This window comes from Lupinus angustifolius, chromosome LG03, assembly GCF_001865875.1.
Source record: "Lupinus angustifolius cultivar Tanjil chromosome LG03, LupAngTanjil_v1.0, whole genome shotgun sequence".
NCBI lineage: Eukaryota > Viridiplantae > Streptophyta > Magnoliopsida > Fabales > Fabaceae > Lupinus > Lupinus angustifolius.
In genome coordinates this window covers 23,122,390-23,149,965 of record NC_032011.1, presented here as the reverse complement: position 1 = coordinate 23,149,965, position 27,576 = coordinate 23,122,390, and the positions used below count along the sequence as shown (strand labels likewise).

General features: G+C 35.0%; 2 protein-coding genes across 2 annotated transcripts; both read right to left on the bottom strand.

Moving 5' to 3' along the window:
- On the bottom strand, positions 12–15,143 carry LOC109343744 (serine/threonine-protein kinase EDR1). Its single transcript, XM_019582195.1, has 13 exons — positions 14,601–15,143; positions 13,576–14,019; positions 12,044–12,147; positions 10,357–11,447; positions 9,712–9,752; positions 8,588–8,656; positions 8,409–8,509; positions 3,569–3,647; positions 2,958–3,056; positions 1,782–1,850; positions 1,600–1,649; positions 1,340–1,516; positions 12–535 (listed from the first exon to the last, which is right to left on the bottom strand). The coding sequence occupies exons 1-13, from the start codon at positions 14,997–14,999 to the stop codon at positions 442–444; spliced, it is 2,817 nt and encodes a 938-aa protein (XP_019437740.1). The 5' UTR covers positions 15,000–15,143; the 3' UTR covers positions 12–441.
- Positions 20,209–26,267, bottom strand: LOC109343741 (glycine dehydrogenase (decarboxylating), mitochondrial-like). The gene is made up of 15 exons (XM_019582193.1): positions 24,811–26,267; positions 24,095–24,340; positions 23,933–24,010; positions 23,725–23,825; positions 23,460–23,655; positions 23,208–23,333; positions 22,731–22,916; positions 22,506–22,619; positions 22,175–22,327; positions 21,731–21,919; positions 21,541–21,618; positions 21,330–21,455; positions 21,137–21,235; positions 20,798–20,915; positions 20,209–20,436 (listed from the first exon to the last, which is right to left on the bottom strand). Exons 1-15 carry the CDS (start codon positions 26,077–26,079, stop codon positions 20,342–20,344), a joined length of 3,174 nt encoding a protein of 1,057 aa, XP_019437738.1. The 5' UTR covers positions 26,080–26,267; the 3' UTR covers positions 20,209–20,341.

The following is a 27,576-nucleotide window of genomic DNA, read 5'->3' as shown; positions in this document are numbered from 1 at the left end:
AAAACTCAACATGGGTAAATATGAAAGATACACAAATGCCTTTTTTCCTTTTTCTGTTCTTTTTCCCTTCGTTTTTACACTTTCACAAGAGCCTGCAGAGATCAAGTGTTTACAATTCCAAATAAGACCTCTACAGACACAATAATTTTTGTACTTCCTTTTTTCTTTTTATTTTCTTCTTCTTTACTTCCTGCTAAGGATTCATCAATTGTACCTACTCCAACTAAACCTCCACTGCACTTATGCAGCTACTGGGGGAGGGTCTATGCTCTTTTCTTAAGGGGTTGTGTCAATGCAAACTTTGAATGAACTGACACGTCCTTGTTCAGCAATCTTAAATACTGTCCAGATGGAAAAAAAACTTCAGCTGCACTGGCTCTTTGAACCGAGAAACAACTTCAAATATTATTGTAATAGCTAACATGTTGTGGACAACTTCACTTAGTGTGTTGAGCTTGTTTTTCCGACAACCAGATGTTGAAGACGGGAAAGTTGAGACATCAGCTGGGAGAATGATGGCCGCAAGTGTGCCTCCCTGCATTGAAACCACCCCAACTAAAATAAAAATACAGTAGTACGATCATGCATAATTAAAAACTATGGTCTATCCCAAAGCACAAAAACATATATTAAATTATTATCAATCTAGTAACTTTAGAAGAACAGGAACACAACAGAGCTTTGTTTATTATGCTAGCCGAAATAGGGTGGTCTAGTGCACAAGGCTTCATGTAGTGGGATCTGAAGAGGGGTAAGCCTTACCCATGCACTCCGAGAGGTTACTTCCAGGATTTGGACCCATGACCTCCCGATAACAAAACATCAACCTTACTGTTGCACTGAAACTCACAATAGTGGAAAACTCCCCTCAATTTTCCTCACATGGAATGAGTGTCTAGAATATAGCTTCTTTCAAGTATTCAGCTTTTGAAGTATTGTGAATCACATGGTCCACATTGTAATATCATGAAAGTAACAGCTGACATGAATGCTACAAGTATTTCAGAACATCCTAATTCTTATGAAGATCACCATGCTGGATGCAGCCTTTTTAATGTAAGGCTTCAGTTCTGAAATGCGACCCCCTGAGCCCATGAATATACCTAGCGTGTCAACGGTAACACCGCAGTCTTGACATGCGACCTTCCCGGCCCATGAATACACTGAGCGTGCCACCCACCGGCTTAAATACCTCCTGCAATATTTTATTCCCCACAAAGGAGAGCCTCCCGTGACTCGAACCCGTGACCTCAAGAACAAATAGTCACTTTACAAATGAGTTGCTACCATTAAGCTATAAGTAGCAATCACAAAACATAAGTAGAGAACTAGAACTTACACTTGCCAGCAATCACGTATTATTTGTGCTACAACTGGATCAATTTCTTCTGGAATTTCTAGCCGTTTGTTTTGGAATCCAACAGCTCCCACAACCTGCATCGGGTTCAAACCTTTCCATGGGATTCTTGTGGTAGCCAACTCCCACAAGATCACGCCAAAACTGTACACATCACACCTACATGCAAACTTTAACTATGACATCCTGAACTTTCATACCAATATCTCCATGAAGCACATAGATATGCAAAATTAACTTACTTCTCATTAGCTGGCTCGTTCCTCAAGACTTCTGGCGCCATCCATTCAGGCTGCAGGCAAAATATATATTTAGGTTGTTTTCCATAAAAACTATATATCCTACAAAGAAACCAGTAGCTATTGTTGAATAAATTAAGGCATAATCTCAGAATTTTTAAGTGCCATTATCTGTGGAGCATTACCGTTCCAGCGCAAGATTTTGATGACAAATACGTATGGTGTTTTGTCCGTGACAGACCAAAATCACAGACCTGTGAAAAGATGAACAAGATAGAGAAAAAATGTAACTTATTTTAGTTTTTAATATGTAAAATATGATAGGAATAAGGCTATTTAGTCATGCACAAAAAGGTAAAGGCATGACGATGAAAAGAAGATTAAAGTGGAAGTAAATTATTTACTGATAATTCCTTAAAGACTTTGAAACTCCAACATCTTGAGAGAGCCGTTTTGTTGAAATGTGGAGACATAACAAACACAGAAACGTACTTACCATGTCAGACACACTTCAGGTATCAGTATAAGAAGCTAAAACTTCAATGTTGGATACCAATCTAATGCCATATTAAGCACTAAACGAACATGTTTTATCATATGCTAAATATTAGTTTAGACAATGATCATTTATTAACGTGCATAATAAATACTAGTGCAAATATTAGAGAATTTGCACAATTAACTCAGATACTCATTCTTATCAATTACATCTGATGAAAGCATTTAACAACTAATATGATTGTTACTATCTTTTTTGGTACAAATATCTATCGCTATTCTTGAACAAACTACTTCTCATAAGTTGGTTGACAATTAAATATTTCAAATAAAACAGGGTTAGTAGTAAAGTTCTTCAACAATTTTTTGGCTGTAGATCACATGTATCCTATACCAGAGGCAATCCAGTTCGAGCCAGGAATATCCACATGGTAGGGCTAGTTCTCCTAGCGGGAATTGCCACAAGACTCAAACCTGATACATTGATTAAGGAAAATCAAACATGTACACTTGACCCAACACCTATTGGTAACGAAGGAGGTGAGGGTTCGAATTCTAGACCTGCAAGGAGATGGCTCATCGCCTTACCAGAAGGCTGTCTTGACTGGGGGTTCTTCAACAATTTTTTGGACCCATAACTATTTCATATTATTCAATGTTTACATGTTTTGCCAGAAAAATATTGTTAATGATGGATGGAAAACATATCAACTCCTATTTCCTTTCCTACTGATAACTCCCTTATAATAAGGAAGGCATAATTTTAGATTTTCAATCTTCAAGTTTTATTTCTATTTCTGCATTACTTTTATTTTCAGCATTGTGAAGTAAACTCCTCAGACAATTAATTCAAGTATGAATACCTTAACAACCCAATGCTTGTCAACAAGAAGATTTGGAGACTTTAAATCTCTATGGACAACGGGAGGATGGCTTGTGTGCAAGTAATTCATTCCCTTAGCCTGACAAGTGCAGTTAATTTACATTAAACAGCGAAAAAAGAGAAACAATGTATAATGTAGAGAAAGAAGATAAATTTTGGAGTTCTTGGTTACTGATGAGAGTGGAGTGACCCTAAACTTTTGAGTTCTTTTTTATGGTTTGGTATGAAGGGTTTGACAAGAATAAGGAGTTGGTAATGTGTTCTTTTCACAGCTATTTGGTTGGAGAGGAACACTCATAATTTAATTTTAAAGGAAGTCTATGTGCCCCTAAACTTGCTTTAAGATGGGACTGTAATCATGGCCTCCCTTTGGTGTTAAGCTCATAGCTATTTCAAGGGGGAAACTCACACTGGCAAGTAAAAAGATGGGAGTGGGACAGCCTTGCTATAATTGGTAGTCTTTACATTTTACCTCTGTTGTATCTTAGTTTTTTTCTGTTACGTAGAATGTCTCATTGTATTTTCCTCTATCCGTTCCTATAAAATTTCCTTTCCCTATATTAAAAGAGCATAAACATTTTCAATTCATACCACATCAAGAGCCATACGCAACCGCCTCTTTTCATCAATTCGAATATTGGGTCGATGCAATAGCCTATATAAACTTCCTCTGCATATCAAGTGACAAGTATACTTTAATGACAAAATAGTAATATTATAGAAAACTTAATTAATTAATTGAGTTGGTGAAGGCCTGTTACATGTTGGTGAAATGTTGGAGAACAACATAAAAATCAACAAAACAAATATGTGGTACAGAATCAATAAAACATACTACATATAAATATGAGGAGGGATCCACTTACTCTAAGAGTAAGTTTTTTCAACTCACTCGTCATCCTAGCCATCAATTCTAGGGAAATCCAATGGTTTCAATTAGTGAGTAGATCTAAACCATAAGATGTCCCTAAAATTAATGGGTAGGATGGAGAGTACTCTTGGAGTAAGTGGATCCCCACTCTATAAATATAGATCATGCGTCTATTCAAGAAAGCAAAGAAAAGAGTTATTCATGTCCATTCTCCATCATGTAGTCTCTCTACCATTATATGTAACTTAGAGCATAAAACAAAAACTAACCTTGGAAGAAACTCGGTCAAGATAGAGAAATTTGGTGGGCGAGTAATTGCTCCCATGAAGAGCACAACATTAGGATGCCGCAGCCTTAACATGATCTCAATCTGCAAAAAGCAATGGCGTATGAAGGTCATGCATGCATATGAATGCATTATAGATGTGCGCATAAAATAGCTGCTTACTTCAGATTTGAACTGAGCTAGTGCACCACCCGAGAAATCTTGGTCTAGAAACTTCTTCACAGCAACTTCCTGTCATGACAAACCAATAGTGCAGAGAAATACTACTAAATACTTTCACAAATCACAATTCAAAGCTAGTCTTGTACAATGAGATCTTCACATGGACACTTGGAAATATAAAATCATTCATTTGCCTTCACCCTGCCATCCCCATTCTTCTAAATAAATAAAAGAAGTTCAATTTCTGCACAATGTATGTTGGGCCTGTGCTTAGTCCACACCTCAAGCCCAAAGGGCTATTGCGAGAGATGTAAGAAATAGAAAACCATTCATTTGCCTTCACCCAACAGCTTAAGCTTTGGGGAAAGTTAGTTTTTGGCAGACACAAAGCAACAATTATCCCAACACCAAAGCAAGATGTCATAGATTTATACAACAACAACCACGCCTTAGTCCCAATATGATATGGAATGTCATAGATTTGTAGAAGAAAAAAATCCATGTGCAAATTCATCCGTATTTTATTGTCTAATAAAAGCCACTGACAAATATCTAAAGATGACATACAGAAAGAAGAAGCAAGTTTGAAAACCCACACTAAGTTCAAGGACCCTCTCTATTTCCCCCTCCCCTGTTCAAAATCAATCAACAATGCCCAACGAAAAAGAGCTGGTCATTTACCAGTTACAGAGACAAGGAGTTTCACTTTAGTAAGTAATAATGCATTTTTGACACCTTTTTAATCCCTTTTATGAGCACATAGACAAGGTCGAACATGTCATTATAAATTTCAGAAGATGTGTACACTTCAGACAGTCTGGACACTTTCTTCACAGAAGTACTCATGGAACAGACTCAGTTGTGACTTGTGAGTGATTGAACATGTACGTTAAAGTATATGTCACTATAATCATGATATGACAATGGCATGACACAAGATTTGACAGATTGGAGAAAATTCAACTTATAAATTATTATGCATTTAAAAATTCTTGCATAAAAAATTATGTAGTCACATAAGTAGATATCTGAAAAAAATCAGATAATGTAATCCCAACTATTTTCTCAAAAATGAGACAGAAACCAATAATATACTGAAGCAAAAAAACTGATGGGGTACTTACAGTGCCATTGCAATCAGCACGGTAAACTTCACCATAAGAACCTACAAGATAGTTGTATGATATTAGAGTCCCTAGCTTACATCATAGAAATAACATATTTCGAACTACCTTGTACTAGACCTCCATAATGAAATCTATTATAATAAATAGTACAAAATTCCAATTGTGCATGAAATAACATCGAGCCATAAGCTGTCAATAAGTTGCTAATAATCTTATTCAAAAAATTTATTAAGGTTCCATCTCAAAATCAATTGACAGTGACATAAGCAGTTCAACAAGTATTAAAACCATGCTTAGGAGGATGAGGCAGATGATGTGAGATTTACTTCATTCCCAACATGCCCCCTCCATGGAAGCATGCCGGACCAGGAGAACTGTTACCTTTGACCCAAGATGAAAGGACATCTTTTGGCTCATGATAACCGGAGAGGTTGGGCTATGATACTATATTAAGGCTCCATATCAAAACCATGGTAATGACAGGAGTAGCCCAATAGGTATTTAAACCATTCCTAGGAGAATGAAATATGCAATATGAGACTTACTTTCCAACAAAACATTTATATCTATTCATGTAAATTCATACATTTTCATACGACAATATCTAAAACGTCACCATGTAAAGCAGGGGGATACACTCACCAATACCAATACGCTCACCAATACAAAGATCCTCCCATTGAACTTCCCATTCTATGCCTTCACCCATTACTGAGTTAACTTTCTTGCTTTTACCATCATATAGGTTACAATCCTCACTGGCCGTCTCATTTACTTGAATGGCTGAATCTTTCCCAAATTCAATGTTCTCAAAAGATGCCCCAACTTTATTTTTAAGACCATTTTCATCATTATCACAAACACAGTCAATCCCATTATGTCTTTCGCAAGAAACAGCTGTCTTGGGCAAGGAAGACTTAATACACTTTTCTTTACACATCTTCTGTGGATTGATAGAAATTGAATTGAGAACTACTGCATTAGATTGCCCTAGATCATTCACTCCATCAGAAACAGTTACAAACCCCTTCCTTCTTTGATCACTCTGTGAGGAATTATAAAATCTAATGCCATCTGTATGCAATTCTATTTCCAGTTCAGATAACTGGTCAGCAGATTGACATAACCTAGTATCACTGGAACAGCCCACCCCTTGAGATGACATGAGAGACTTCTCATGACTGAATAACAACCTCTTTGGGTCAGCTTGAACATCATTTTTTTCATTTACTTTTTCTTTACCTGTATCTTGAGAATTGATATCTGAAAAAAGGTTAGGAGGAGGTGATGCACCACTTTCTAATAGAACATTTTGCAGTTTTTGAGCAAAATCTGGATTCTTTGCTGCACTGAGAACATACTTGGAGACATTTTTTACATGCATCTTTTCTGCAGGTGATGCTTCTATATGTGATGAGAATTCATATGCTTTTGTATGTTTAAATCTCTCCGTTTCACTTACTTCGACATGATTTATTTCATTCGATTTTGTTTGACTCCCCATATCTAATAATTCTTCTGCCTGGACCCACCCCGCTGTTGGAATTCTACCAAGATCAGACAAGACTCCCAACACTCCAGTTCCATCATCAAGCATTGGATGCATGCTGTTATGAAGCCCAGCAATCTCTGCACAACCCATAACATTAAAACCATAGTTTTGGAGCTGACTGCTGGGTACCTCTGCAGGAATAAGAGTGCCAGGCGCACCCATCAAATCAATGATGTATTCACTGCATTAGTTCAAGAAATTAATAACAGCTCTTGAAATTGTTCTAAGAAAATGCAAGACCAGCACTGTTTGTTTTTATTTGAAGGTCATGTGCCTTATACACAGAAGCATAATGCTTAATGATATATAATGTTTGCAGGCCAATTTCTTTGAAAGGATAATGTTCAAATAGAGCAAGTTAAAAATCATTAGAGCATGAAAATAAAGCATAAATTGTAGTTAATTTACTCCAATAATCTAACCACCAGTCTGTGCTAAATTAAACAATCATTTTCCTTGAACCTAAATCAAATTCACTTATTCACCACAAAATGCTATACATCATTTGCCGTTGTGTACTTGTTAACTTCATAAAGGTGGAGCAACTTCTCCATCTCAAAGTCGAAGCAAAGTTCTAAAGCAATAGAATAGAAATTCAACAATGGGAAAAGGTAAATAAAACCACCATGATGATGGACTATAATAGAGTCACTAACTCGATAAAACACATATCAATAGGCATCAATTACATCACAGGCCCAATAGAAGAGCTGAGAATTAAATTCACTTAAAAGCAAGTCAAAAAAGGAAGTTAACATTCTACTATAAGATAATTACCTTCCATCATCAGCTTTAATCAAATTCACGGCTCCATCATCACTTCCTGTGTAATAGCTCCCTTTGACCAACATGCAGGGAATATTAATCCTATCAGCAAGTGCCTAAGCACCAGAAAAATGAAATTAGCTTTAGTTGAAATCAAAATAAGGCCCTGTTAGGCATAACTATCTAAATGTTGAAAAGCTAGTCGAAAGCTGTTAAGTAGGGATAGAACTAGGCTTTACAAATTTGGGCAACACCCCCATCCCTAGAAAGAAAGAACTATGTAGTATATATATTGATCTCATCCCCCCTCTTATATTGAGAGTTAAATAGAGTTGACATTATGATTTTCTAGGTGAAATTATTGATCTTCTCAAACACCCATGCATACTTCTCATTAACTCAATTTTATAAAAGTGTTCTACCAAATGAATAATTGAAGAACGTCACGATCTTGTGATGACTGAACTGCAGACCATAATTATATTCAAGATGTCCCTAAAATTAATGGGTAGGATGGAGAGTACTCTTGGAGTAAGTGGATCCCCACTCTATAAATATAGATCATGCGTCTATTCAAGAAAGCAAAGAAAAGAGTTATTCATGTCCATTCTCCATCATGTAGTCTCTCTACCATTATATGTAACTTAGAGCATAAAACAAAAACTAACCTTGGAAGAAACTCGGTCAAGATAGAGAAATTTGGTGGGCGAGTAATTGCTCCCATGAAGAGCACAACATTAGGATGCCGCAGCCTTAACATGATCTCAATCTGCAAAAAGCAATGGCGTATGAAGGTCATGCATGCATATGAATGCATTATAGATGTGCGCATAAAATAGCTGCTTACTTCAGATTTGAACTGAGCTAGTGCACCACCCGAGAAATCTTGGTCTAGAAACTTCTTCACAGCAACTTCCTGTCATGACAAACCAATAGTGCAGAGAAATACTACTAAATACTTTCACAAATCACAATTCAAAGCTAGTCTTGTACAATGAGATCTTCACATGGACACTTGGAAATATAAAATCATTCATTTGCCTTCACCCTGCCATCCCCATTCTTCTAAATAAATAAAAGAAGTTCAATTTCTGCACAATGTATGTTGGGCCTGTGCTTAGTCCACACCTCAAGCCCAAAGGGCTATTGCGAGAGATGTAAGAAATAGAAAACCATTCATTTGCCTTCACCCAACAGCTTAAGCTTTGGGGAAAGTTAGTTTTTGGCAGACACAAAGCAACAATTATCCCAACACCAAAGCAAGATGTCATAGATTTATACAACAACAACCACGCCTTAGTCCCAATATGATATGGAATGTCATAGATTTGTAGAAGAAAAAAATCCATGTGCAAATTCATCCGTATTTTATTGTCTAATAAAAGCCACTGACAAATATCTAAAGATGACATACAGAAAGAAGAAGCAAGTTTGAAAACCCACACTAAGTTCAAGGACCCTCTCTATTTCCCCCTCCCCTGTTCAAAATCAATCAACAATGCCCAACGAAAAAGAGCTGGTCATTTACCAGTTACAGAGACAAGGAGTTTCACTTTAGTAAGTAATAATGCATTTTTGACACCTTTTTAATCCCTTTTATGAGCACATAGACAAGGTCGAACATGTCATTATAAATTTCAGAAGATGTGTACACTTCAGACAGTCTGGACACTTTCTTCACAGAAGTACTCATGGAACAGACTCAGTTGTGACTTGTGAGTGATTGAACATGTACGTTAAAGTATATGTCACTATAATCATGATATGACAATGGCATGACACAAGATTTGACAGATTGGAGAAAATTCAACTTATAAATTATTATGCATTTAAAAATTCTTGCATAAAAAATTATGTAGTCACATAAGTAGATATCTGAAAAAAATCAGATAATGTAATCCCAACTATTTTCTCAAAAATGAGACAGAAACCAATAATATACTGAAGCAAAAAAACTGATGGGGTACTTACAGTGCCATTGCAATCAGCACGGTAAACTTCACCATAAGAACCTACAAGATAGTTGTATGATATTAGAGTCCCTAGCTTACATCATAGAAATAACATATTTCGAACTACCTTGTACTAGACCTCCATAATGAAATCTATTATAATAAATAGTACAAAATTCCAATTGTGCATGAAATAACATCGAGCCATAAGCTGTCAATAAGTTGCTAATAATCTTATTCAAAAAATTTATTAAGGTTCCATCTCAAAATCAATTGACAGTGACATAAGCAGTTCAACAAGTATTAAAACCATGCTTAGGAGGATGAGGCAGATGATGTGAGATTTACTTCATTCCCAACATGCCCCCTCCATGGAAGCATGCCGGACCAGGAGAACTGTTACCTTTGACCCAAGATGAAAGGACATCTTTTGGCTCATGATAACCGGAGAGGTTGGGCTATGATACTATATTAAGGCTCCATATCAAAACCATGGTAATGACAGGAGTAGCCCAATAGGTATTTAAACCATTCCTAGGAGAATGAAATATGCAATATGAGACTTACTTTCCAACAAAACATTTATATCTATTCATGTAAATTCATACATTTTCATACGACAATATCTAAAACGTCACCATGTAAAGCAGGGGGATACACTCACCAATACCAATACGCTCACCAATACAAAGATCCTCCCATTGAACTTCCCATTCTATGCCTTCACCCATTACTGAGTTAACTTTCTTGCTTTTACCATCATATAGGTTACAATCCTCACTGGCCGTCTCATTTACTTGAATGGCTGAATCTTTCCCAAATTCAATGTTCTCAAAAGATGCCCCAACTTTATTTTTAAGACCATTTTCATCATTATCACAAACACAGTCAATCCCATTATGTCTTTCGCAAGAAACAGCTGTCTTGGGCAAGGAAGACTTAATACACTTTTCTTTACACATCTTCTGTGGATTGATAGAAATTGAATTGAGAACTACTGCATTAGATTGCCCTAGATCATTCACTCCATCAGAAACAGTTACAAACCCCTTCCTTCTTTGATCACTCTGTGAGGAATTATAAAATCTAATGCCATCTGTATGCAATTCTATTTCCAGTTCAGATAACTGGTCAGCAGATTGACATAACCTAGTATCACTGGAACAGCCCACCCCTTGAGATGACATGAGAGACTTCTCATGACTGAATAACAACCTCTTTGGGTCAGCTTGAACATCATTTTTTTCATTTACTTTTTCTTTACCTGTATCTTGAGAATTGATATCTGAAAAAAGGTTAGGAGGAGGTGATGCACCACTTTCTAATAGAACATTTTGCAGTTTTTGAGCAAAATCTGGATTCTTTGCTGCACTGAGAACATACTTGGAGACATTTTTTACATGCATCTTTTCTGCAGGTGATGCTTCTATATGTGATGAGAATTCATATGCTTTTGTATGTTTAAATCTCTCCGTTTCACTTACTTCGACATGATTTATTTCATTCGATTTTGTTTGACTCCCCATATCTAATAATTCTTCTGCCTGGACCCACCCCGCTGTTGGAATTCTACCAAGATCAGACAAGACTCCCAACACTCCAGTTCCATCATCAAGCATTGGATGCATGCTGTTATGAAGCCCAGCAATCTCTGCACAACCCATAACATTAAAACCATAGTTTTGGAGCTGACTGCTGGGTACCTCTGCAGGAATAAGAGTGCCAGGCGCACCCATCAAATCAATGATGTATTCACTGCATTAGTTCAAGAAATTAATAACAGCTCTTGAAATTGTTCTAAGAAAATGCAAGACCAGCACTGTTTGTTTTTATTTGAAGGTCATGTGCCTTATACACAGAAGCATAATGCTTAATGATATATAATGTTTGCAGGCCAATTTCTTTGAAAGGATAATGTTCAAATAGAGCAAGTTAAAAATCATTAGAGCATGAAAATAAAGCATAAATTGTAGTTAATTTACTCCAATAATCTAACCACCAGTCTGTGCTAAATTAAACAATCATTTTCCTTGAACCTAAATCAAATTCACTTATTCACCACAAAATGCTATACATCATTTGCCGTTGTGTACTTGTTAACTTCATAAAGGTGGAGCAACTTCTCCATCTCAAAGTCGAAGCAAAGTTCTAAAGCAATAGAATAGAAATTCAACAATGGGAAAAGGTAAATAAAACCACCATGATGATGGACTATAATAGAGTCACTAACTCGATAAAACACATATCAATAGGCATCAATTACATCACAGGCCCAATAGAAGAGCTGAGAATTAAATTCACTTAAAAGCAAGTCAAAAAAGGAAGTTAACATTCTACTATAAGATAATTACCTTCCATCATCAGCTTTAATCAAATTCACGGCTCCATCATCACTTCCTGTGTAATAGCTCCCTTTGACCAACATGCAGGGAATATTAATCCTATCAGCAAGTGCCTAAGCACCAGAAAAATGAAATTAGCTTTAGTTGAAATCAAAATAAGGCCCTGTTAGGCATAACTATCTAAATGTTGAAAAGCTAGTCGAAAGCTGTTAAGTAGGGATAGAACTAGGCTTTACAAATTTGGGCAACACCCCCATCCCTAGAAAGAAAGAACTATGTAGTATATATATTGATCTCATCCCCCCTCTTATATTGAGAGTTAAATAGAGTTGACATTATGATTTTCTAGGTGAAATTATTGATCTTCTCAAACACCCATGCATACTTCTCATTAACTCAATTTTATAAAAGTGTTCTACCAAATGAATAATTGAAGAACGTCACGATCTTGTGATGACTGAACTGCAGACCATAATTATATTCTTTACATTAAACTTAGTCATGTTTTTTAGGATATATGTAATATTTTATTTTTGATCAAACTAAAGTATAGACAATTATTAATAGTAGAAGCTAGTTATTGTAAAAATTTAATATGCTTAACATATGTTTGATTTTCTGCCCCCATACCTATTTTTTCTGGTTTCATCCCTCCTGATTAGCTAGCTAGCTAATACACGTAAAATGGTGTAAAGGGACACACTTATTGTGCTTTTATATTAGCCGATGTGATTTAGCAGTGTGGTTTCAAGGGTCGCCACAATGCTATTCGTCGAGACATCATGTTTCTTCTTAGTGGGCAAAACAGGCCATTTTCAGCTTACTTTTTGTCAAACAAGTCTATTCACTAGCTTTTAAGCTACCCAAGTGTCTTTCCAACACACTAAATTGCATCAATGACCAATATCGAAATTGAAGCGAACATATGTGTAAATGATTTATGCTAAAAAGAGATAAAGGAAATACATTATAGTTTTATGTATATTGCTTAGTTAACATTGTGTTCTTCTATCAGGTTATACAGATGATAAGCATTACTAATTGTTAGAATATATGAAAGTATCCCATAATATTTATATCTTGGAATTCATTAGGATTGATTCTGTCATTAAAGGTAATCATGTTAGGATCAAATATGTCATTATGGGTAATTATGTTAGGATTCTATTTGTCTTTTGTTATTGGCCTATAAATAGGACCAATCTTTTGTACTTTTGAATAACCTCAACATATCACTTTAATAAGAATCTTATACTATTGTGATTCTCTATTTTATTTTTTCCTTCTTTCGTACCTAAAATCCTCTAATGACACACAAACATACAACAACCATACCATATGCATGATTCAATTCAATGGCAAGTGGCAACATGTCAAATAGCACAGTAAAATCAGCCATAAAACTCCATAATCAAAAAGAAGTTTTCGACATACAATTGGATGATGATTAAAAATTGCACAAAGGCAGTTATTTTATCTCAACTCACAAGTGTTCAAACTTTATATCCAAATCTCTAATGAATAAATTGATAAAATCTTACTTTAAAAAGCAGGGCTCGGTGACGTGAAAGTCCAACATCAAGACGACCAAGGGGAAGAACAATGGTTCTTGAAAAATTCCGTAACTCACGACTCCTCATAGCCCACCTTCTCATGATATTATCAGCATTACCAACTGGACCACCCATTCTATCAACAACAATATCAGCAAGTTTCTGAAGTAAGCCACTCAAAATTAATCCAAGTTCAGAAACAAAACACTCATTGAATAAAGCACAGGCTTTTTCCTCAAGCTGCTTCAACTCAATATCATTTCTGCGGTTCACCAAAATCACTTCACAGTCAACATTTCTAGATACAGGTGCAGTTTGCAAGTCTGCCAACAGTGGCATCCTTCCTCGTTCAATCAAATTGGAGGAGGTGATGCCATAAACATCATAAAATCCATCCATCACTTTCTCTTTGTAATCAACAACATTGTAGTTCTGCCAGAGATAAAAACACAAACTGCTAGGTCACAAACCACATTTTCATGATGATGAACAATTCCTTGGTAATTCTTTCTCTAAAATCATCATCATTAACAATCTAATTGTCTATAAATAACAAGAAGCCAGAGTTAATACAAAATCCAAAACAGGTAAGGTCCTTGTATATTAGTTCCCTTGCTTGGTAGCCATGTCAGAGACAAAACAAAACATAAAACTATTCGAGTTCTATTCCATACTTGGTGCATTTTATAAACAAAACAGATTAGAACACCATATTAAAACCGAGACATTTTAGTTCAACTAATGAAAGGGGTAAAACCAAAGAGAACAATCACATGTCAAACACTACTTTAAACATATCCAAATTCATTTATAAAAAAAACTAAGCATATTGCATTAAATTCCAGCATTAACGGAAGTGAGCATGAGAAAATGGAAAACGCCTAATTATAACAACTTTACTCAAAACAAGAAACGGCCATATGATAAAATATGTGATATGATATCCATAATCAAAAAGTCACTCACTCCAATTAATCCTTAATAATTAAAATTCATATAGATAGATATATTACCCAATAACGAAGAGATTGAAACTGAGCAAGTGCTTGTGTATCAGAATCGGAAGCTTCATAACCAAGACTGATCTGTTTAGCAGCATCGATCTGAGCAGATTCAGGGTCTTTCTTAACAACATCGGAATCGGAAGCGCTAATCGCCATAGCCAATTGCATCTCAAACTCTTCCTCCTCCAACAAATGAAAATTATTATTCGCGTTATTAGGGTTCGGATCGGGAGCGATTGGAGTGGGCGACGGTAAAGCGGAGGAGGAAGAGGACGGAGTCGTGGTGGCGATGAGGACGGGGATTGGGTCCGGTTCTGGTTCCGGTGCTGGTAATGGTTGTTGGTGGTGGTTATTGATGGTGGTGCCACCGATGTGAAGCTTACGCAGTAGGTGCTTCATTTTTGGCATGGGATCATTAATCAGAACACTACAATGCAGGTTTTTTTTTTGAGATTGGGTGAGTGTAAATACTTAAATTGACTCACACGTTCAATTCATTCCTTCATTTCATTCCCTCCAACACTGCCAATTTTTTTCCTGTTTTTTTCCCTACTTTGTAGTTTATACTCATTTTTTCTGTTTTGATAATTAATATTAATGTAATTTATTGCTATAATTAAACTTACGATGGTTTTTAAACACCCAATTGTTAACTAATTAATCGATGTGTGTGATTGTTCCTTCTACTAAATATTGTATTAAGAATAATATTTGACATTTTAATTTTTATATGATCCGATCTATACGTCTAACCTAATATTTTGTTAGTATTGATGAATTTTTTGGCCACCAAATGAAGGTGTTATAATTTTTCCCAATAAATATTAAGAATCGAACATTTAATTTTTTGATAATCTTAATTATCTAATAAAACTATATATTATTAGACCAACACATTATTAATATATTGATGAAGTTTAGTGGAGGAGGTTTTGTCTACAAAAATATATTATATGCGTTGCATTTAAATGGGCTGCTGCTTTTAATTTTGATCATTGGATTGATTGACCTAGTTTTAGCATCGGAGTGCTATTACGTTAGGTACAAGTCAAAGCATTTGTGGATTACTTAAAAGAATGGAAGTGTGCACTTCATAGGCTAGGCATTAACTGTTAATACATGTGTAACTGAATGAAAAACGGTAGGTTAAATCTAGGGATTACATCACTTATCATAGAGAATGTGTTAATTAAAATCTAGTGTTGGTTTTAAATATAAAATAAATAAAGTTAATCTTTTTATGGGTATGACTTCCATCAGGTCTTGAAAGTGGATTATGAATTCATTAACCACTTTGTTTTTTATTTAATTGTAAAATGTGTGTACTGATAGTGTAAAGATTTATATAGAGTCAGTACATCATTCAATAATGAATAATGTAATAACAATATAACAATATAAAAAATATTTACATTATCAGTATATTTTTTTTTCCCTTTTTGTTTTCCTTTACCAATAACGATCATCACAATTGATTCATTAGCGACCTCTAAGAGCTGGACTAACAAGAAGGTTCCTAGAACTTTATGGATCTATACAAAAAGCCGAAGAGAAAAATGATCTCTATAGTAAATTTATTGGATTCACATTTGGGAAAGATTTAATACATATACACTAGAAAATATTTTTTAACTTGTCAGCAAATCATTCAGCGTTATTTACTAATCACTATTATCTCTCAAACAAAAATAATACAAATTAATGATAGATGATAGGCTGATAATGTTAAAATTTTTACATTATCAAGGCATACATTTTAAACTTTTTTTTTTGCCAAAATCATAAGGGTAGGTATGTCAAGTTCCTAATAGTACAATACTCCTTGATATACGTGGTTTTGGGATGCTAAATGCCTTTTGATATTGTAGTCTACATTACCCATTTGGCCATAAAATTCATAAAGATAAAAAAGAAATAATTGAACAACTAGATTACCATAGTCAAAGGAGACCTAGCAACCACTTAACCATCATAATGTGAGTCTCATGATCCCTAATGCCCCTAATTAAAGTGGATCACATCCACTATCTTAAAAAGTGTGTCATTTGTAATTAATCAAAAAAAAATTCAATTGTTAAATTTTAAACTTAATATAATTTTCAATTGACCATAACAAGTAATACACATCTAAAATAATAGATGTGCTCCCTAATCAAAAGACATCTAAAAATCATGTCCGAGCACTTCGAATGACATAATATTCTTTTGACCAAGCTACAATTTGAAAAGGAGATCAAAGACTCACATCCCTATATCAGAGCTTCAAGGATAACATCCTAAAAGCACGTACTAAATATTGGCAAAATAGTCCACTAAACTAGAAACATTGGCACGCGCAAATTGTACAAAATCACTCCAACAATGCTACTCATCTTATTAAGGTCCATTCAAGAATCCCACCTCAAAGGTATAAACTATGAACAATTAGTATCACCAAGAGAGGATATTACTATGATGAAATCTACTAATCGGATAGACAAAACAATCAATTTCCCTGGAATCAATCTTCTTTATCCCGGATCTACCAACTTTTCATTCTTCAAATGTTGTTACCTTAGTCACACAAAGAAAATGGGAGAAGTTTGATGAAAATGCATTGGCGGAAAATATGAGGGAGAAAGAAAAAGTTGAATGAAAATGCATTCAAGTTATAATGAGGGAAAAAGACCTCTATTTATAACATAAGATTTTTTTCATGTTCCTCGTCTCTCTAATGTTGATACTTGAGACTTGTTTTTTTGACTTGAAAGTTTTTTAGATTTCACACTCAAAAATTTCCACTAATGGTTTTCAACAAACCATGTTCCAACAATCCCTCACTTGATATTAAAAAACGATTTTTGAGAATATTTGTGGTCTCAATAAGATTGTGCATAAACAAAAGTGTCATGTGACTTGAACCTTTGCATAGTGAATAGGATCCAGATTTTACTAGAGTAACTCGTAGTCTTGAACTTTATCTCCGGCATCAAACCACACACAACCTTTTCAAAGATGTATTTTGTAAAACGCGTCCGTTAAAAGTCATGCACGTCTATCACAGTATAGTGAACGCTCTAGAAATTTATTCCCCATAATTTCATAGGAAGCGGCCTCCACTTCCACATTCACATAGGTGAGTCTATCGATAGTACTCCTCTAGCCTAGGTACTCCACTCCAATTGGAGTATAGATCTCATTAAGAGTTTAACTCATCCTTACATATGCTATAGGAATTATGTTTCTCATAATCTTATAGCATGTTCATTCTCATATCACTTCACAACTTGTTATTACCCATTGAACCTATTTCTTGGGATCTCCAGTCAGTTAGGTCGGGTTACCATCATGAGTGATCATCGTTCTAAGGGAAATAGTCACATACTCTTAGAAATATTAACGGTTCACAATTTTTTCGATAGTCGCGATACTATCACAATGAATCAACACAATTGGTATCAATTTTCCCATAGGGGAATCCCTGCAAGCAAACTTCTCAATGAACTTGCTTCTTTATTAGTTGTTGCTAATGTTATCATCTCAACTTCCATAGTGAGTTGAGCTAACATAGTTTGTTTCTTGTTAGACTCTAGATAATCCATCTCATCATTTATGACTTCTCGCCACAAATCAACATCCGAAGAAGGCAAAACTTCTTGGAGAGTTGATGAACTATCCTCCAATATATAGACCATATAATCATGTCTATACTCTCTAGCAGTTATTGCTCTCTTACTTCTTCTAGGTTCTATTTCAAACCTTTCATTTTATATCATTATCTCTAATCACAAGTATCTGATTAGTTGATGTGCCCCCACTATTCCTCAATTTAAAAAGGAATTTCTCTTCATTGAAGCCAACATCGTTAGACTCAATGATCACTTTTGCGTTAAAGTCATAAAACCTATACGCTTTGTTGTTTACATCATACCCAATGAATGTACATTCATAGGCTCTATGAATTTAACTCTCTAAGGTCATACCATCAGAATACCAATGTTTTATTTCACATGTACTCTTCAATCCTAACTCGTAAGTTAATTGTGTAGTTTGTAGAATCTACCAAAGTGAGGATAGGATTACTAGAAAATATGCTTTGGACTTCTTAAAGTTCGAAAAACTAAGGAACTATATGAATGGAGACAAATTAAAAGAAGAAAATTCCATGGAGGGAAAAGACAAAAACTTATGCCTACTATAAATGACTATAGTTTCACAAATCTAGGAAATGGGTTAACTTATAGGGGTTGAGGATGATTGGAAGGGATGATTACAAAGTGTAACCACCAAAAACTTGGTATGACAAAAAATTTCGGAAGAACTTTCCAATTAAAAAATTATTCGATCTTAAAAACCTATACCTCACATGTTAGATAATGAAATACAAAAAATATCCACAAACTAGATCCAAAACAAGGGAACACCAAACTAACCTAATCCCATGTCGCCATTTGAATGCGCTTTAAAGTAACGACATCTAGACCTATGTTTTTTCGGGTTTTGCTACATGGATTGGATTATAACGTGAGAGAGTCCAAAAATAAGGTTTTACAAAGATTTTAGACTAGGACTCTAGAATACATTTAAGTATCTAAAACCAACAAAGTTAGACATATAGAGGAAGTCCAAAATAACACATGTTTGAGCATTAAATATTATATCATAATGATACAAAATAATATTATTTTGTGGATAAATATATAGGATAACCCTAAAATAAACCACAATGAATCCATATTTCCAATATATGTTTCCACAATAAAGGATAAATCTCTCCAAACATGGAGAAGATAGCAAATATATTATCAGAAAGGGAGAGACTAGTGTTACAAGGAATCCTAGTAAAAATCTAGTCTCTTAAGGGTGCAAATACATGACCCAGTAGAAATTTTTTTATAATAAATTTCCCCAGGTAGTTAATTATATTAGCTTCTAAGAAAAATTAAGAGTGAGGTCTTAACAAATGTAAAAAATTCTCAAAAACCATATTAAGTAAGTCCTAATTTTATCACACCAAAACATGCTTTACATGAAGATCATGCCATGTCTTTTAGTACAAACTAAATGAAAATACTCACTAAATAAAAGAATCAGCATTTTAGGATGCCTTGCGTTTGAAGTCTTTAAAATTGATAATATAAAGCTGTCATCAAACACATGACAAATACATAAAGAGTTTTTTTTACCTATTGTCAAACCAAAAGTATAAAATTAATCTTAAAAAACTTAAGAGGATTGACTCATAAAATTTAAATATACAATTTTTTAAAATGATTTTACACTTTTAGGTTGCTTGTCCATTGTCCAACCCTAAAAGCAACATGTAGCAAAACCCAAAAAAACTAAAAATAAATAAAAAATTGACTTAATAATATCTGATTTTGTCTTTTTTTAAAACCACATTCAACTTACTTTAGGGAATACCAATGTAATTTTGATTGCTAATGATATAAAATTAAATGGAGATCAGTAGAACTTCTGGTTTCAAATGCCATTAAACTAAAATTTAAGTGTGTTTTCTTTTTCATTGACATGCATTAAACTCATTTGGTACTTTATTTTGTGTTGGGGAGAAGCTTTGCTTCTTGTAATTTGGTTGGGAAACCATGGTAGGGGATATGGGTTGTGGGCATGTGGCTTGATTTTGAAGAAACTTATAAATTGATTATCATCATTATCATTGGAGGAAGCAAAAGTCAATAGTTGCAAAGACTGTATGAATAGGAAGAGTTTATGTACTACTTGAAATGAAAATAATTGTCATTTTATGACTAGGCTTGTGCTGCAGCTTGTTCTTCAACAACTTGTGAGGCTGGTTGAAGTGTGCAAATGAGGTTGCGGTCTCCGTACACATTATCGACACGTCCTGATACATAGAATCACATTTTCCATTTATTAGTCTAAGTAATACTAAAAAATAATCATGCATGCCACACAATTTGGTGCATAAGGGTTATTGCATTTAACTTCATGTAAGGTTTTCGGTGTTAGTAGCATTGTTTTGCTTTATCAATGAATATTCGATATGTGTAGCCGACCCAACTAGTTATATTAAAGCTTGGTTGTTGTTGTTGTTTAGTGGTTTTGTTTTGCCTACTACATAGCATAGCATAGGCATGTGGTATGGGAAAATGAGGCTATATCAAACAAGGGCTAAAGAGGCAAGTTTATCATGCAAATGAATGTCATATCATGAAACATAATTATAAGAACAACAACTTGATTACCTGTGGTAGGCCAGAACTTCGAAGCGCGAAGCCAGGAAGCTGGGAAGGCTGCGTATTCCCGGGAATATGGTTTTGTCCATGCATCTCCCATGAGTAGTGATGGTGGATGAGGTGCTCCCTGCAGAGGAATTTATATAATCACTCAAAAGTGAAAATAAAGTATGTAGCCAATGGTGTATATATATTAGTATATAATCAAACTAAGTCTGCAGGGGTAAGGCTACGTATATCTATACCCTCCACAAACTCTATTAAGTGAGAGCCTCATGCACCGGTCCGCATTTTATCATATGATTAGAACCATAGCCACACAGTCAGAAGCACAAGAAAGTCTTTTACCTTGAGTACATTGTTGTTAATGTCAGCTTTTCCTTTCTCAATCTCAGCAATTTCTTCTCTAATGGAAATGAGAGCATCACAAAATCTGTCTAACTCAGCCTGCAATGACGTTTAGTTGAATTAGAAAGAAATTACACATGAGAAACTACAAAGAAAAGAAGGAACAGAGGCAAAAAGGTTTCCAAGATCATACCTTGCTTTCACTTTCAGTAGGCTCAATCATGAGTGTGCCAGGCACAGGCCATGACATTGTTGGTCCATGAAAACCGTAGTCGATGAGGCGCTTTGCAACGTCTTCTGGCTCTATCCCAGCAGTGTTCTACCATGAAAATAACTTATACATTAATCACAGCATGAATAATATTTAAGTGAAAAACAACAATGTTATCATCAAATGGCCCTACCTTAAAGCCTCTTAAGTCAATAATGAATTCATGAGCACACGTTCCATTGACTCCACGGAAAAGAACGGGGTAATAATTCTGCAGAAGTCAAATTATAAGTAAAATAATTTCAATCATATACACAAACAAATAACATGACACTAACTAGAAGAGAGATACATGTAATGTAATTCTAATTGAAAGTACAAACCTCCAATCTTTTGGCCATGTAGTTTGCATTCAGAATTGCCGTCTTTGATGCATCGGTGAGTCCTTTAGAACCCATCATTGCTATGTAAGTGTAAGAGATTGGTAATATGAGTGCTGAGCCCCAAGGTGCAGCAGAGATGGTACCGAGTGGTTGAGACTTGTCAGGGGCAGGAATTCCACCAGTGGGTACCTTAATCATGGTAAAAGATAATAAATTATAAAGAAAACAAATATTTTATCAAACAAGAACAGAGTTACATAAATGCTTATCTTTACAAGGATATCATTTTGATCACATGATATATAGAGGGGCAATGTAATCCTATTTGGAGGTAGTTAAACTCAAGACTAGTTTTTATCTTCTTCTTCTATGAATATAACTAAAGCTATGTTGCACATTATATACAACAACATCCATATATATAGCCAGTACAAAGTTGCTTACCACAGGGTGTGAGGGTAAAAATGGTGCCAAGTGTTTCTTTACACCAATAGGACCCATGCCAGGGCCACCTCCTCCATGAGGAATGCAGAATGTCTTATGGAGATTGAGATGGCAAACATCTGCTCCAATCCAACCTGGGCTAGTAAGTCCCACCTGTAAACACGAATCAAGTTCCCGAGTATAATTTGATAGCCGGACATTGTTTATAAACAAGGCAAAATTTGATAATTATATATGGCTTTTCATAATATCTGCCATAAGAACTATCCCTGCCAGACTCTTGGCACAATGTAAAGTATATGAAGGTAAAGATATGCATAGAAAAACAAACCTGTGCATTCATGTTGGCACCATCCATATATACTTGGCCACCATTATCATGAATAATCTTGCAAATCTCATCAATACCTTCTTCATAAACACCGTGTGTCGAAGGATATGTTACCTACAATCAAATAAAAAACAAACTAATATAAAAGATGCCTAACTTTGACGATACTCTCAATTCCCTGGTATAACTAAAATATAAGTGAGACTCTATAGGAAGTAAGTTTACCATAAATGCAGATAAGTTGTCCCTGTGTTTTTCAGCAGCCTTCCTCAACTCCTCAACATTAATGTTTCCCTTGGCATCTGTTCCAATAGTTACAATTTTCATTCCACACATAGCAGCACTAGCAGGATTTGTACCATGTGCTGAGACAGGTATAATGCAAACATTTCGGTGGTGGTCTCCTCTTGCCTGCAGTTTCCAATTGGCAAAAAGAAGTAAGAACTAAGAAGCACTGAAGGATTTTAAGAAAAATTTTCCGAGTGGTTAATGTAGGAAAATCGTTGTATCTCTCCGAGATATGTAACAAGAGAAATGACACACTTGAGGTTATCTATAATTGGCCGAAACAAAAAAAGCATAAGAAAAATGGAGTACTGATTAATTGAGAAAAAGCACTTATTTTCAAATAAGTGAGTAACAAATATCGTATTGCCCATAAAAGCTAAGCACACATATTCATAATGACTCAAGTTACCATACCAAATGGTATGCACGAATAACCATCAGTCCAGCATATTCTCCAGCAGCACCAGCATTTGGTTGCAAAGAGAAGGAGTCAAACCCGGTGATGCTACATAACAGTTCACCCAAATTGCTGAACATTTCCTGAAACCACATTTTCTTTTTAGACACAGAAAACAGAACTTATATTCGATATTTTCATACACAAAAGCACTCATAAGAATCTCTTCGAATCATTCTTGATGTAAGATTATTTAACCGTCCAAATACCTGATAACCTTGAGCCTGCTCAGTTGGTGCAAAGGGGTGAATATCAGCAAAGCTAGGCCATGTCACAGGCATCATTTCAGTTGTTGCATTCAGCTTCATCGTACAAGAACCGAGTGGGATCATACTGTGGCATAGCGACAGATCCTTTGATTCTAGCCTATGAATGTATCTGAGCAACTCATGCTCAGTGTGGTACCTATAAAAAAATTGAAGTAAGCTTCTACATGTAGCTACATGAAATCAAGTTTTATGAAAAGAGGTATACGTGTTAAAGATAGGGTGTGTTAGATAAGGGCTGTCCCTAATTAATCCAGAAGGAATCGAAGTCTGAACTTCAGGTGCAAGTGATGCAGCTGTGAAGGAAACCTGTGTTATAAATAGATAAGCATTTTAGATGGAATTACAAGTTACAATCATGAGTAATGATACAATTGATAAATATGAAAGTTATACAAATATATAACAACACTTACAGGCTTGCCACCAGCAAAAACCTTGAAAAGCTTATCAACATCCGCCAATGTGGTCGTTTCATCGAAAGCAACAGTGATCTGAAAGCAACCAAACATGATTCAAAGAAATGGAAATTTCCAAATACAATTGATTAAATTGGTGCAACAGAAAGCAACACTCACAGTGTTTCCATCTACGGTTCGCAAATTTATTTCACTTTTGTATGCCTCATCAGCAATTCCATTGGCATTGGCAACCTTAACCTTCACAGTGTCAAAGAAGGGAAGGTCCTGAACTTCGACTGTTCCAAGCTTCTTTACTCCCAGAGCAAACACACTAGCTAGACCATGAACACGTTGGCCGATGGTTTTAAGGCCTTCGGGTCCATGATATACAGCATACATAGCAGCCATGTTTGCAAGAAGTGCCTAAAAATCCAACAAGAGATATATAAGATCCTCAACCAAATCATAGAAAAATAAAATTGAAGCAGGTAGAAATGCTTCAACAATAGCAACAACATCATTGTGTTCACTCATAAACCAATAAAAGATGCTTAAAATTAGAAACTAAAATCCTTAGTAGTTTATTTGAAAACCAAAAAAGACAACCAATCATATAAGTGCTACAACAATAGCAGCCCAGGCTTTTTCCCGCAAGGTGTGGTTGGGTACATGAATTAAATGATACTATAATCTTCTATCGTAAAAATATATCTGTAGACAAATCATTTATATCTCAAACTTTCTTAATGGTTTTGCCGATGATTTTTATAGTCTTCCTCTAAACTATTGAGCCACCCGACATCAGATCTACTCTCCTCACTAAGGTATCTACCGGTATTTACCACCAACCAGCATAACTCAAATTGATTAAACCAAATCATTTATTAGGTTACCTGAGCAGTACAAATGTTGCTAGTAGCCTTGTCCCTTCTAATATGTTGCTCCCTAGTTTGCATTGCCATTCTCAAAGCCGGTTTTCCTGAAGAGTCAACACTAACACCAATGATTCTCCCAGGCATCATTCTCTTATACTCTTGAGATGTAGCCAAAAAAGCAGCATGAGGGCCTCCATAACCCATTGGAACACCGAATCTCTGAGCCGAACCAACAACAATATCAGCCCCAAACTCACCAGGAGGCTTCAACACAGTCAAAGCCAAAAGATCACTTGCCATAACAACCTTAACTCCATGAGCATGAGCCTTCTTAATAAACTCTCCATAGTCCAAAACCTCACCCTCAGTGCCAGGATACTGAACAAGCACACCACAAACATCACCCGATTTATAATCAACATCCTTAAGATCAGCAATAACAACCTTAAGATCGAAACCTGATGCCCTCGTCTCACAAACATCAATAGTCTGTGGATGGCAGTTACTAGCTATAACAAAAGTTTTCTTCTGACCCTTTTGGATATTGTTACACATGGACATGGCTTCGGCCGCAGCGGTTCCTTCATCGAGCAATGAAGCATTTGACATAGGCAAACCAGTGAGATCAGTAATCATGGTTTGAAAATTCAGCAATGATTCCAATCTCCCTTGTGATATCTCAGCCTGATAAGGTGTATATTGTGTGTACCAAGCAGGGTTCTCCAAAATGTTCCTCAATATAACTGGTGGAACAAAAGTATTGTAATAACCCATGCCAATGAAGGACTTAAAAATCTTGTTTTTTGAAGCTAAGTACTTCATGTGATGAATCATTTCACCTTCAGTTAACCCTTCATCAAAATTTCTAAACTTCATCTCATTCAAACGAATGGATTTTGGCACGGTTGCATCAATGAGAGAATCAATAGTGTCGAACCCACATGAATTAGCCATCTTGGTTTGTTCTTGTGGGGTGGCAGAGTTATGGCGCCGCGGAAATGTGTCACTTGGTTTGAGTGATTCAACAGATATAGATCGAGTTTGTGACTGAAAAGAATTAACATTTCGTGAATTTTTGATGTTGTTTTTGTTTAGAAAGTTGTTGGGTATGGATCCCCTGCATCTGAAAACAGGGGAATAATAAGAAGAAGAAGAAACAGAGGATATGCATCTTGAAACAGAGGTGGTTGATGAGTTAAAAAAAGATTCATTTTTGCAGTGTTGTTTTGCCTCTGAAACAATACGCTTCAGAATGGCACTGTTTGCAAGCCTACGTGCACGTTCCATGAATGATGGTTAGAGAGAAAAAACAAAGAATGAAAGAGAGAAAGTGAGTGATATGAAATGAGGCGAAGAAAGAGAATATAACAGAGGAAATGGTGTTTATTGTTTTGGAAAATGTAAAAGAAGAAAATTGATAAAAATTATAGGATAGTGGTATTTTAATTTGTCTCTTTTTTGTTAGTATTCCATTGGAGTGTGTGAATGAGTGGAAGATGTGGGATACCGATAATATAGTGTGTTTTGGTGGCTATGAATGTGCATAGCAATCAATTTTTTGTTTGATATTTCTGTATGGGGTAGTGTTATTTTACAAATCTGAATCAATTGTTTTTAATAACAGATTTGAATCTACGTAGCTTAACAATTACTTTTTATTTCTATTTTAAAAGTTGAACAAGAGAAGTTTTTTAAGAAGAGAATAAAAATTAGAAATTATTGATATTTTCTTGTCACTCCCACCATTAATTAAAAACCAAATTCTTTCTAGACCTAGTATATTTTACCCTAACAACTATTTATCTATTAAAAACTGAAATTGTTTTTAAGATTCAATCATCCATAACCTTCTTTATACAAATTTTCAATCTTTAATTTTTTAAAGAGAATAAAATATATTCTCATATGAGAGATAATGTATCTCTTCTAGTCACTAAAATTATGATTTTAGTATCATAATACACTTAGTTAATATTCAACTTTATTTCCTTGTTCATTATTTAAATAGACGAGAGATTAATCTCATTATATGTAAGGTGAGACGTTTTTTTGACTTTTTTCTCCATATATTTATTATCATAATAAGATGATATTATTAATTTGAGTTTTGGAAATGAACAACTAAAATTATGGTGAATTTCATGTGGGGTGATAAAATAATGTTTGAAGACAAGATTTGGTGGAAGTGGTAGGAGGTGGTTGGTGAATGCTTTCCACCTAAGAAAGAAAAGGACAAGTTCAACCTTATCAATGTCTCACTTACAAAACAAAGCACCACAAACTTTGGAAGGGGGGGAATGAATGAGAATGATTGGAAGGCATTAAAATTATAGAGATTGAATTTCAATGGAATACATTTAATCATTTTATATATTAGAGGAAAATAAAATCATTTCTTATTCCACAATTTTTTTTGGGTTTATGGGTTTGAAATTCTAAGATTTTGATGAGTTGTTTGGTGGAAGAACCTATTTCATAATAAACTTATGGTTTATTTGGGAATTGATTTTTGAAGAATTTAAGACGAATGAAAGAAATGAAAGGTTTGGGAGCTATGAAATACATTTATAAGATAATTATCAAGTCTTCTATTTCTTTTCATTCTCCTCTAAAAATCAATTCGTAAATATACTTTTAGGAAAATATTTTTATACGGTTGATTAGAGATATGTGTGGAATGAATCACTCCGATGTTAGTGAATGTTTTAGTGATAAAAAAATTAGAAGAACAAAGGAACCATCATAATCAAAATGTAAAATTTAGATTCAGGATCTTCCATTAAT